The sequence below is a fragment of the Protomyctophum parallelum genome (genome assembly GCF_964188405.1).
Source record: "Protomyctophum parallelum genome assembly, chromosome: 15".
Lineage (NCBI taxonomy): Eukaryota > Metazoa > Chordata > Actinopteri > Myctophiformes > Myctophidae > Protomyctophum > Protomyctophum parallelum.
The window spans coordinates 30858861-30872394 of record NC_139710.1 but is presented as its reverse complement, the minus strand read 5'-3'; the positions used below and the strand labels follow the sequence as shown (position 1 = coordinate 30872394).

Below are 13534 nucleotides of genomic sequence, written 5' to 3'. Positions count from 1 at the left end.
ATGGTACAGTAACAGTGTTAATGGTACAGTAACAGTGTTAATGGTACAGTAACAGTGTTAATGGTACAGTAACAGTGTTAATGTAATGGTACAGTAACAGTCTTAATGTAATGTAACAGTTACATAGCATAGAGCAGAAAACCACTGAACACATTGTGGTTGCCAGAGTTATCATTGAGCCTGTACCCACCAGGTATACGCATGTAAACTGTGTCTCCCTGCTCCAGCTCTAGGATCATTCCATTAGACACATATTCAAAATAACCAGCACCATTATTGTATCCAAGGTTAAACATGAGTTGCTGATAATTTTTATACATCTGGATCCTCATAGACTGTGGTGAAAAGAGGCTAGCTGCAGTGAACCTGAACTGATAAACCCCTTTCACACCTGATGTAAAGATACCTGAGGGAGAGAGAGAGAGAAGAGAGATCTAATCATAACCAACCTGTAGATCATAATGAATCATAACAACCTGTAGATCATAATGAATCATAACCAACCTGTAGATGGATTGTAGCCGTTGCCCACGTTGGTGAAGACCTTCTGGTAGATCAGAGTGGTTTCAGAACCATACGGTCCAAATTCTCCAGAACCCAAACCAACAGAGAACGCCACCTTCGGTGGGTCTGTCAACAGAGACATTATCACATTACTATTAATACAAGCATATATTATAGGTTTACTATTAATATTTCAATAATACACCAATCAAATGTATTCATAATTGTATTGTCTTGCAGTACATTCTATTATCTATATTATTTTACAGTACTTCAGAGTACATTCTAGTATATAGTATTCTACACTCTACAGTAGGCTATGCTTCAGAGTACATTATAGTATCTATAGTGGTATTCTACAGTACTTATTATTCTACAGTATTTCAGACTCATGGCCCGTAGCACTTGCCTTAGCCTCTACGACCTTACAGGTGTATGGCTCAAAGGCTCAACTCATGTAACAAAGGTCGCATTCACACGTAATACTTGGGTAGACTCGATGCGAATGGGCGGAGAAGTTGGGATTCTTGCATAATTTAATTTGCTGCGGTTTGCCTTCACACTGCGCTGTATAACCGCAGCAATTGGAAACGCAGCAGGGACCTTTATCAATGTGTTCCATTCATAAACTATAGCCTACACAGTGAAATCTATGGTGTTAAAATTATACTCATAACAACGTGCATGTGTCGTGCCGTCTGGGACTGGAACTCTCTCTCTCTCTCTACGCACGCACTGTTCTTTTGGGCATGGAGGCACAGCGCTGAGCACACTGAGCACAGACAGCAGTGCAAAATGTTTACAAGTTTATCGAGATGAAGAAAGTCCCTATTCCCCACACAGTGACAGCACTCCATGTTTACGCACAGACAGACAGACAGACAGACTATTGTGTAGGCTACACTGCAGTGTTTTTATGTGTTTCCTTAAGCAATTGATTAATGTACTCATCCTCATATTTCGATCAGGGCTTCAGTCTCCTCATTCGACCACGTCTATCCACGGTAACGGGACATCTGCGTAAAATATGCCTTCTCCGTCTCCAACTGTGTTCAGCTCCTCACCCGCCACATTGTTTGCTTAATTTCCTTTATTTGCTGCGGGTTGAATTCACACCTGCACCGAATCGAAATCAAGTGCGTTGGAAGCGAAGTGAAACCCCCGTTTTTTCGCGGAGTAGAATGCGGTTCTTTGATGTGCATTAGGATTCGAATGATGCTTCACACCTGACAAACGAAGCGCAGTTTCCGACAATGTGCAGCAGGATTCGTTTTAATCGCAGTAAAGCTTTCTGGCGAGAAGGCGACCTTAAATAGCATTTTATGTAGACATAACACTCTATAGAGTATGTGCATAGTTTCACTATATAGATATTCCACTGTTCTTAGCTTACTTATGATCCTAGATGACTATTTCTATGTATTTGATGTATTATCATGTGTTGTTGTTCTTGCTTACTGTAAATCACTCTGGATTAAGAGTGTCTAAATTGTAAGTGACCACCTACTCCTCAGTTCATTATAAAAATGTTTAATAAATAGTCTTATTCCTCAGAACATTATAACAATGTTTATTAAATAGACTTATTCCTCAGAACATTATAACAATGTTTATTAAATAGACTTATTCCTCAGAACATTATAACAATGTTTAATAAATCTACTCACTCCTCAGATCCTGTACTTGGTTGTCAGTAGCAGTCAGGTGTGTTTGTACGGTGGACAGCTGAGCAGCATGAGCTGAAATCAACACAAGATTACCATTAAATAAATTCAATCATTAGTAATAATCGTTACATAATCACAATCATTAAGTGTAGTTTAATGTGCTTTCTCATGTGTGGATTATATGATGTACAGTAAATTACATTATCAACACACTATCTATTCTCAAATTAATTAATGAACGCTCAGACACACGCACGCGCACGCACACACGCACACACACACACACACACACATCGATGGCTCAAACCTGTACATCGGGACCAATTAGGGGTTCATAGTCTTGCTCAAGGACAATTCGACACGCCCAGGCCGTAGCGTAACGGTCTGGGCACCGGACTGGTAATCCAGTCGCAGTGTGCCGCGGGTTCGACTCCCGGACCCGACACGGCCTTTACTGCATGTCATCCCCCCATCTCTCTCCCGTTTCCTGTCAGCCTACTGTCTGTCCCTTCAAAAATCAATAAAAGGCGTAAGCCGCAAAAAAATATCTTAAAAAAAAAAAAAAAAAGGACACTTCGACACTAACTCTGGGGGAGCCCACAGGGATCTAACCGGTAACCTTATAGTTACCATCCAGCTGTTCTACCGGCCACTCTACCGCTGAGGCACTGCCACCCCCAAATTATACCTTCACTTTCTTTCTCCAAGTCTGCAACCTGGACCTCTGTAGCATCTAGTCTGGTCTCTGTAGCATCCAGTCTGGTCTCTGTAGCCTCCAGTCTGCTCTGGTGGTCTTCAACGTAGACCTCGGTGGCCTCCAGTCTGGTCTCTGTAGCGTTCATCCTGGTCTGGAACTCTGCAACCTGGGACTCACTCTCACTCACTTTGGCAGCCATTACTGAAAAACAATATCACAGAGAGATAAATGTATGTTAACTCATTTTGTGCCACTGACCAATGAATATGTAATTTGTTTATTTCTGTTAATTAAGTTAGATGGAGCTCGTCGAGAGCTGTCCTCGTCGAGAGCTGATAGGAGAGCTGTCCTCCTGATATTCAGGAATCTAGGAGAGCTGTCCTCCTGATATTCAGGAATCTAGGAGAGCTGTCCTCCTGATATTCAGGAATCTAGGAGAGCTGTCCTCCTGACATTCAGGAATCTAGGAGAGCTGTCCTCCTGATATTCAGGAATCTAGGAGAGCTGTCCTCCTGATATTCAGGAATCTAGGAGAGCTGTCCTCCTGATATTCAGGAATCTAGGAGAGCTGTCCTCCTGATATTCAGCCACACAAAGTTCGGATGTCATTTGGGCATTAACGCTAACATTTGTTAGTCATTTCTAAACACACTGCATCAACTGAACTTTGGGTACATACAGTATCTTTGGTCCAACAGTCTGACACGCAATAGTCCAGAACCTTAACCTAACCGCACGCAGAAACCACCAGGAATCTTAACCGACCACATGTTTGAGCTACGGGTGAATCTTAACCGACCACATGTTGGAACTACGGGGGAATCTTAACCGACCACTTGTTTGAGTTATGGGTGAATCTTAACCGACCACATATGTTGGAGCTACGGGTGAATCTTAACCCACCACATGTTGGAGCTACGGGTGAATCTTAACAGACCACATGTTGGAGCTACATGTGAATCTTAACCGACCACATGTTGGCGCTACGGGGGAATCTTAACCCACCACATGTTGGAGCTACGGGTGAATCTTAACCCACCACATGTTGGCGCTACGGGTGAATCTTAACCCACCACATGTTGGAGCTACGGGTGAATCTTAACCGACCACATGTTGGAACTACGGGTGAATCTTAACCGACCACATGTTGGAGCTACGGGTGAATCTTAACCGACCACATGTTGGAGCTACGGAGGAATCTTAACCGACCACATATGGTGGAGCTACGGAGGAATCTTAACCGACCACATGTTGGAGCTATGGGGGAATCTTAACCGACCACATGTTGGTGCTACGGGTGAATCTTAACCGACCACATGTTGGCGCTACGGGTGAATCTTAACCCACCACATGTTGGCGCTACGGGTGAATCTTAACCCACCACATGTTGGCGCTACGGGTGAGTCCGGCCATGCATGTCGGACCACTGGTATGTCAGACCAATGAATGCCCCTCCTGAACAACATCAGGTTCACCTTCACTTTGTTTCTCCAAGTCTTCAACCTGGACCTCTGTAGCCTCCAGTCTGCTCTGGTGGTCTTCAGCGTAGACCTCGGTGACCTCTAGTCTGGTCTCTGTAGCGTTCATCCTGGTCTGGAACTCTGCAACCTGGGACTCACTCTCACTCACTTTGTCGGCAATTACTGTAAAACAATATCACAGAGAGATACATGAGACTCCTATATGAACGGGAGGCGGGGCCTTCTGCTCGGCTGTGGAATGCCCTCCCCCGACCACCTGAGGGCGCCACAGTCCGTGGACTAAAAGACCTTCCATTTTAACAAGACAAATGTAAGCATATATATGGACTTACAGGGCTGTATTTTGCGTGTCTTAAGTACCAGGTCTTATTCCCTAACTTGAGTAAACTAAAGACCTGGAGGCGTGATCAATGCCATTTGTCTATCCTGAGTGGCATTCTGAGCATTGGTCACGCCTCCAGGTCTTTAGTTTACTCAAGTTAGGGAATAAGACCTGGTACTTAAGACATGCAAAATACAGCCCACAGTGTGTAGGGATGCACGATTAATCGGTAGCATGAGCGGAATATCAAAATGCCATATATAATAATATATATAATATATATATATATATATATATATATATATAATCTATATAATATATATAATAATAATATATATATATATATATATATATAATAGGAACGGTCTCAAAATTATACAGATTAATTAATCGGTTACCTGCTAATTGTTTTTAAAGGAAAAAGGAAAAGACCTCTAGTCTAGAAAAGCCAACATCATGATGTAAAATCTTAAGTAAAAATAAGCATTCATTTTTCTACATTTAATTTGTGTGAAAACAGACACACAAAGAGTACAGGCTATTTATTTATTTATTTAATACTTCATTAACATGCCTAGGCTTGTTTCCATTGTGGTCCTCTACTCTGTATAATATCGGAATCGGTCAGAATCGGTATCGGCAGATATGAGGATATCGGTCAAAACGTCATAATAGTGCACCCCTAATAGTGTACTTTTAGTGCACCCCTAATAGTGTGCTTTTAGTGCACCCCTAATAGTGTGCTTCTAGTGCACCCCTAATAGTATGCTTTTAGTGCACCCCTAATAGTGTGCTTTTAGTGCACCCCTAATGGTGTGCTTCTAGTGCACCCCTAATAGTGTGCTTTTAGTGCACCCCTAATAGTGTGCTTCTAGTGCACCCCTAATAGTATGCTTTTAGTGCACCCCTAATAGTGTGCTTTTAGTGCACCCCTAATAGTGTGCTTCTAGTGCACCCCTAATAGTATGCTTTTAGTGCACCCCTAATAGTGTGCTTTTAGTGCACCCCTAATAGTGTGCTTTTAGTGCACCCCTAATGGTGTGCTTTTAGTCCACCCCTAATAGTGTGCTTTTAAAACCTTTTAGGTGGGTATAGGTGAACACCGGAATGCATTCATTGTTTGTATTCGTACTATTATCTTAGTCCTTTTAAATATTTCTGTGTTTTATTTTCCCTTCTCGATGTAGCACAGTGAGATTTGCTTCAAATGTGAAGTGGTATGTATACAATGTATTATTATTATGAAACATTTCAGAATGTACAGTACCTTTACCAGATCTACAAGCTCCATGTAGACCAGGTCCTTACCTCTCACTAAGCTCCATGTAGACCAGGTCCTCACCTCTCACTAAGCTCCATGTAGACCAGGTCCTCACCTCTCACTAAGCTCCATGTAGACCAGATCCTCTCACTAAGCTCAATGTAGACCAGGTCCTTACCTCTCACTAATAGGGGATTCACACTGAGACGGACTGAATCCGTTTCATTGGAACCGTTTTCGAATACGGTTGCCTGGTCCCCGATGGCCATGATTCACATTGCCCGAGATTCAACAGCGCACCCGGGTACACTTGCATAACACACTTTAATCCTCCTGATGACGGTGTGCTTGATGGCTGGCGCGCACGGACACTGACCATCAACTGTGCGACATTGTCTCAAATAAATCCAGACACACTGAATTGCATTGCCTCTTTGGCTTTTTGCCGTTATACTACTTGTCAGCCTGCCTGCTATTCACTGTGTCAGTCAGTTCTGTGCTCCAGTGTATTAGTTTGCTATGGATTCTACTTTAGCATTATTATTATTTTGTTTTACTTTGGAAACTGTGCCAAGCAAAGCCCAAGAGCCACGTGTAGTCCGCAGAATAAGATCAGCGCGGTGCTGCACGTATAAGCAGATTCAACAGGAGAAGGGCGGCGTTGAGAAATGCGCTGGTGTTACGCATCGTGCAGAGGCTGTTTTTTTTTTGACGCTTGGCTCGTCGACTGCATGCATTCACATTGGAACGATCCGTATCTGAATACACTTCAACGGTCCAGAGACCCTCCCCCCATGCGTTCCCGGGGACGGTTGGGCGATCCGCTCCCGGGAACGATACGCATCATTCACACTACCACAACATCTGCCAAGTGGTCCCGAGTGCGCACCCGGGACCATAGTGTGAATCCCCTATAAGCTCCATGTAGACCAGGTCCTTACCTCTCACTAAGCTCCATTTAGACCAGGTCCTTACCTCTCACTAAGCTCCATGTAGACCAGGTCCTCTCACTAAGCTCCATTTAGACCAGGTCCTTACCTCTCACTAAGCTCCATGTAGACCAGGTCCTCTCACTAAGCTCCATGTAGACCAGATCCTTACCTCTCAAGCTCCATGTAGACCAGGTCCTTACCTCTCACTAAGCTCCATGTAGACCAGGTCCTTACCTCTCACTAAGCTCCATGTAGACCAGATCCTTACCTCTCACTAAGCTCCATGTAGACCAGATCCTTACCTCTCACTAAGCTCCATGTAGACCAGATCCTCTCACTAAGCTCCATGTAGACCAGATCCTCTCACTAACCTCCATGTAGACCAGATCCTCTCACTAAGCTCCATGTAGACCAGGTCCTTACCTCTCACTAAGCTCCATGTAGACCAGGTCCTTACCTCTCACTAAGCTCCATGTAGACCAGGTCCTTACCTCTCACTAAGCTCCATGTAGACCAGATCCTCTCACTAAGCTCCATGTAGACCATATCCTCTCACTAAGCTCCATGTAGACCAGGTCCTTACCTCTCACTAAGCTCCATGTAGACCAGGTCCTTACCTCTCACTAAGCTCCATGTAGACCAGATCCTCTCACTAAGCTCCATGTAGACCAGATCCTCTCACTAAGCTCCATGTAGACCAGGTCCTTACCTCTCACTAAGCTCCATGTAGACCAGGTCCTTACCTCTCACTAAGCTCCATGTAGACCAGGTCCTTACCTCTCACTAAGCTCCATGTAGACCAGGTCCTTACCTCTCACTAAGCTCCATGTAGACCAGGTCCTTACCTCTCACTAAGCTCCATGTAGACCAGGTCCTTACCTCTCACTAAGCTCCATGTAGACCAGGTCCTTACCTCTCACTAAGCTCCTCTGCTCCTGGACTTCTTCCTCCATGTTGCTGAGATGAACCCGTTGTTCCACCACGGTGTCTCTGAGCTCCTTGGCTTCTCCCTCCATGTTCTCCACGGTGAATTCCAGACGAAGCACCATGTCTCTCTGCTCCTTGGCTTCTCCCTCGCTGGCTGACACCCTTTAGTTAGGGAAAGTTAGAGAAATAAAAATAAAATGCTTATTATAGCTTTCTTCACAAATTAGTTCATAAAGGTGTCAAGCTACCAACAGGCTAGCAGCAGGCTACCAACAGGCTAGCAACAGGCTAGCAGCAGGCTACCAACAGGCTAGCAACAGGCTAGCATCAGGCTACCAACAGGCTAGCAGCAGGCTACCAACAGGCTAGCAACAGGCTAGCAGCAGGCTAGCAGCAGGCTAGCATCAGGCTACCAACAGGGTAGCATCAGGCTAGCAGCAGGCTACCAACAGGCTAGCAGCAGGCTAGCAGCAGGCTACCAGCAGGCTAGCAGCAGGCTAGCAGCAGGCTACCAGCAGGCTAGCAGCAGGCTACCAACAGGCTAGCAGCAGGCTACCAACATGCTATGAGCAGGCTAGCAGCAGGCTAGACGCAGGCTACCAACATGCTAGCATCAGGCTACCAACAGGCTAGCAGCAGGCTACCAACAGACTAGCAGCAGGCTAACGACAGGCGAAGTTTGTGGACGGTAACTAAAAGCTGGGTGTAGGAGGGGCTAGCTCCCCTCAACAATGTGCAGAGAAGGACAAGATGATGGTCCTCTCCTCATGGAATGCTGAGTGGCAGACCTGGAGGAGAGGGCGGGCCATATGAAAATAAAATCACACCTGTGTGAAGTGAGGGAGTGAGGGTCGGTCTTATCATCGTACATCATCCCCCCCCCCCCCCCCCCCCCCCCCACCCTCCATCAAATGCAGCTTTAATTGAATTGCAAACATGTACTGTAGCAGAATATGGAACATAGTGCTGTATGAAGTGCAGCACAGACTTCAAACATTAAATAAAAAAAGATCAGGGAAAAATAATCTGTTTATTTTTTCAATAATTATCCAAATTGGTGATCTACAAGCCCACAGCACATTGCAGCATGACATGTTGAGAGCTTGTAGATCTGCTGCCCAAACTCCCCAAAGCCATGTGACCTTGTTGTTTTTACTCATCCACTGATCCCTGACCCCACCATTCCACTGGACACTTTTTTAATGCATGTAGAATTCGTTTTTACCATTAATTTTATAGCAATACAAGACAAGCCTATGTCTTAAAACACTGGCCTATTTACAGTTAAATTATTGTCAACTAAATAAATATGAATAATAGAAATTAAGACAAATACTGACAATGCTACTGATTGGTTCATTTTTCATTGTCTTGCATTGTCATTGGCAGATAATAATAATAGGCTGGTCAGTGGTCACACGCACACACACACAAACACACAGAATGTATGCACCCACGCACGCACGACGGTCTCTGAAAGGCAGAGCCTCCTCCGGTGTCACAGGGAGACACGTCACACAGCTAAGCTATACATCTCCCTACAACCGTACTCTACAGGATTTTTAATGAGTGTGGTCGTTGCACTCGTTGCATAATATGACAAATATATAGATTTTTTTTTTGGCACCAATACCGATATGAATTAGAATTATGAATATCAAAGCTACCCCCCCCCCCCCCCCACACACACACACACACACACACACACACACACACACCAAAAGCTGGACATAGGAGGGGATAGCGCCCCTCAAAACTATAAGTTAGGCCTACTTAACAACCACCCACAAGGAAAAGGCATATCGTAGAAACATTTGATCACAATACGATATGTATCACCATATCACCCTGCAGGTCAGATATGTATCACCATACCGCCCATCCCTATGATATTCTGCCCAGGCAGTTTCAATAGCGTTCAACAGTGATCCCACCCAGCCTGGAGTCCAACGAACAACAGCTGGTTACATAATATAATATAATTAATCTGCTTCACTAATAGGAAGAATAAGAATGCACTGCTCACACATATCATCAATCTGATCCAAGACAACTCCCTTGGGAAACTTTGTGACAGCTGCTGAAAGTTGCCGTACCACAAATTGAACAACCATTACACAGGCAAAATGTACACCATTTCACCCTGCTTTAAGTGGCATGATAAGGGGGAGGCGTCCTGTGGCACTGAGTGAGTTATTAATAGCACAGGCAGACTGAAATAAGTGTCAGAGCTCATATCGACATGTAAATATGAAATAAATGCTTACACATGTAGCTAGGTGTAATGAAGTGGAAGCCTGTTTTCTAAACTCGCTGTTTCTCTGCAAGACATTAATTACTCTATAAGCCATATCTCCAAAACTGCATGGTGGGTCAAACTGAACAACCAATATGATATTGAAGCTACGATTCCCTGCTTTCATATGACATGAGAAAAACGAAAATAAAAAAATCGAATTTAGTCACCAATTGGGAAAAGTGGCTATGGCCGTTTTTAGCCAAAGGAGAGTTTTTCGTGACAAAACAGGTGCTTGCAATGGATTTTGAATCATGGAAACCCCCCTAGTTTGACCCACATATTGAATCATGGAAACCCCCCTAGTTTGACCCACATATTGAATCATGGAAACCCCCCTAGTTTAGCTTAAAACAGAATGACATTTAGCTAAATTTACTTAATTATAAAATGAATCCCTAATTCCCGTACCTGGCCTCCGTGTAGCTGAGCTTCTCTCTCTGCTGGACCACGGTGGCTCCCAGACGGAGCACCTCGTCTCTCAGCTCCTTGGAGTCTTCCTCGCTGGCAGTCTTCCAGGCTGACAGCCTGGCCTCGGTGTTCTTCAGCTGGACTCTCTGCTCCACCACCATGTCCCTGAGATGTCTTAGCTCGGCCCAGAGAAGGTCATGGTCAGGTTGCTGTACCAGCAGGGTACCAGCTGGTCCAGTCTGAGCCTCATGGTCAGGTTGCTGTACCAGCAGGGTACCAGCTGGTCCAGTCTGAGTCTCATGGTCAGGTTGCTGTACCAGCAGGGTAACAGCTGGTCCAGTCTGAGTCTCATGGTCAGGTTGCTGTACCAGCAGGGTACCAGCTGGTCCAGTCTGAGTCTCATGGTCAGGTTGCTGTACCAGCAGGGTACCAGCTGGTCCAGTCTGAGCCTCATGGTCAGGTTGCTGTACCAGCAGGGTACCAGCTGGTCCAGTCTGAGCCTCATGGTCAGGTTGCTGTACCAGCAGGGTACCAGCTGGTCCAGTCTGAGCCTCATGGTCAGGTTGCTGTACCAGCAGGGTACCAGCTGGTCCAGTCTGAGCCTCATGGTCAGGTTGCTGTACCAGCAGGGTACCAGCTGGTCCAGTCTGAGCCTCATGGTCAGGTTGCTGTACCAGCAGGGTACCAGCTGGTCCAGTCTGAGCCTCATGGTCAGGTTGCTGTACCAGCAGGGTACCAGCTGGTCCAGTCTGAGCCTCATGGAGAGACTCAGACAGACAGCAGAGCAGCAGCAGAACAGCCAAACAGCAGCGCTTCATTCTGGAACAGTGTCGGCGTCGTCTCCCCTTCTTGTATCTCCCAAAAAGACACGCGAACCCAACGAACCAGCGTCGGCCGCACGGTCGACACCCAGTGGAAAGTTAATGTACAACCGCACGCCGCCGTGTCGTAATAATAACCGTACCGGCGCTGGAAAATATAGCGTCTGAGAAAATGTCTGGTGTAATCAGCTGTTGTTGTTCAGATACATGCAGGACAGGTTGTTTTTCTGCTGGGCTGAGCACGCCGTCACCCCAAAAGCAACACCAAAAGGTCGTGTGGGGACAAGACGGGTTTTTTAAGGTCAACCACACCAGTGAAACTCATCGAGTCGTATTGGTGTGGTCGACCTTTGACCTTAAAAGGGTTTTGTCCCAATACGCAGTCTCTACCGGTGTGGTTTGGGCTTTAGATGTTCAGTCTCTACATGTGTGGTTTGGGCTTTAGATGTTCAGTCTCTACATGTGTGGTTTGGGCTTTAGATGTTCAGTCTCTACATGTGTGGTTTGGGCTTTAGATGTTCAGTCTCTACATGTGTGGTTTGGGCTTTAGATGTTCAGTCTCTACATGTGTGGTTTGGGCTTTAGATGTTCAGTCTCTACATGTGTGGTTTGGGCTTTAGATGTTCAGTCTCTACATGTGTGGTTTGGGCTTTAGATGTTCAGTCTCTACATGTGTGGTTTGGGCTTTAGATGTTCAGTCTCTACATGTGTGGTTTGGGCTTTAGATGTTCAGTCTCTACATGTGTGGTTTGGGCTTTAGATGTTCAGTCTCTACCGGTGTGGTTTGGGCTTTAGATGTTCAGTCTCTACATGTGTGGTTTGGGCTTTAGATGTTCAGTCTCTACATGTGTGGTTTGGGCTTTAGATGTTCAGTCTCTACATGTGTGGTTTGGGCTTTAGATGTTCAGTCTCTACATGTGTGGTTTGGGCTTTAGATGTTCAGTCTCTACATGTGTGGTTTGGGCTTTAGATGTTCAGTTAAATATTAAGAAAAAACAATCACACCCGTGTGAAGTGAGGGGCGCTCTCATCGTCATACATGCAGCACATTCCGTGCTCAGCCAATCAGAAGAGCACATTCCGTGCTCATACATAAATGGTACTGTTATTTTGTGGTAATGTTTTATATTGGCTACAAATAAATATTCTCCATAACTTTTGATTGGGTGGGCACCGCACATTTGGGTGGGGTCTGCACACCCCTGTCCCCTCCAGAAGCAGCCCTGGTGGAGACACTGGGAGGCCCCTGCTACTGAAATAAACACACTATGGCAATGATTACCGGAATTTTGGAATACAGAGATATTTAGCATTGATTAAAAGTAGGAAATCATAAATGAATGGAGAAAAAAGAAGAAAAAGGAAAGAATATACTGTGTATAACCGAGTGGCGCGCTACGAGCTTGTAGGTCTGCTATTTTTTTTTAATTGAAGAACGACTGACATTTTTAGAATCTGATCTCAGGTCAGAATGGGTTAATCAGACCAGTGTGTGTCCAGTGGAAACCTTGTATGAATCTGATCTCAGGTCAGAATGGGTTATTCAGACCAGTGTGTGTGTCCAGTGGAAACCTCGTATGAATCTGATCTCAGGTCAGAATGGGTTAAAACCCTTGACAGACTCCTTTTTTTTTTAGCTCAAAGGGCAGGGCGTTCCACAAAGTGGGGGCAACCACTGCAAATGCACGGTCCGGCCCCCCTTAGTTTTGAGTCTAGTTGTTTATTGTTTTAAGGATCCCCATTAGCTTTTGCCTTGACAAAAGCTAGTCTTCCTGGGGTCCGACACAGACAAACATTTAACATTGAACAAAGGCAATACTTACAATTGTTTACAAACACTAGAACTCAAAATAAAACATAGTAAAATAAAATATAAAATAAGAAATACAATAAAAATAAAACATAGGAGAAATTAAAAACATAGCAAAAATCACTTTCAACAAATTATACACTTGAATTATAATTTGTCCCAGGGTTACTGCAGTATGTTTTACATAAGGTGTTATTTTAACTTGATTTTTTTATGTCAGAATAGACAGAAGGCCTTTATCAGCTAGAGGACCTGAGAAAACGTATGTTTGGCTTTGCATGCAGTAGTTCGGACATGTAAAGTGGAGCCCGCTGCCCGTGTAATGCCTTATATGTTATTAACCCATTGTGGTACCCATTGGGGACCCCCTGGAACTCCCTCGAGGACCCCTAGGGGTCCGCGGAC

At 44.9% G+C, this 13534-nt stretch overlaps 1 protein-coding gene across 1 annotated transcript; it reads right to left on the bottom strand.

Moving 5' to 3' along the window:
• Nucleotides 1-493: 493 nt before the first annotated feature.
• On the bottom strand, nt 494-10659 carry LOC310871797 (uncharacterized protein; the record flags this gene model as incomplete). Its single annotated transcript, XM_083783432.1, has 6 exons — nt 494-630; nt 2172-2243; nt 2860-2893; nt 4378-4511; nt 7778-7953; nt 10499-10659. The coding sequence occupies 6 exons, from the start codon at nt 10657-10659 to the stop codon at nt 494-496; spliced, it is 714 nt and encodes a 237-aa protein (XP_083639558.1).
• Between the last annotated feature and the right edge of the window lie 2875 nt (nt 10660-13534).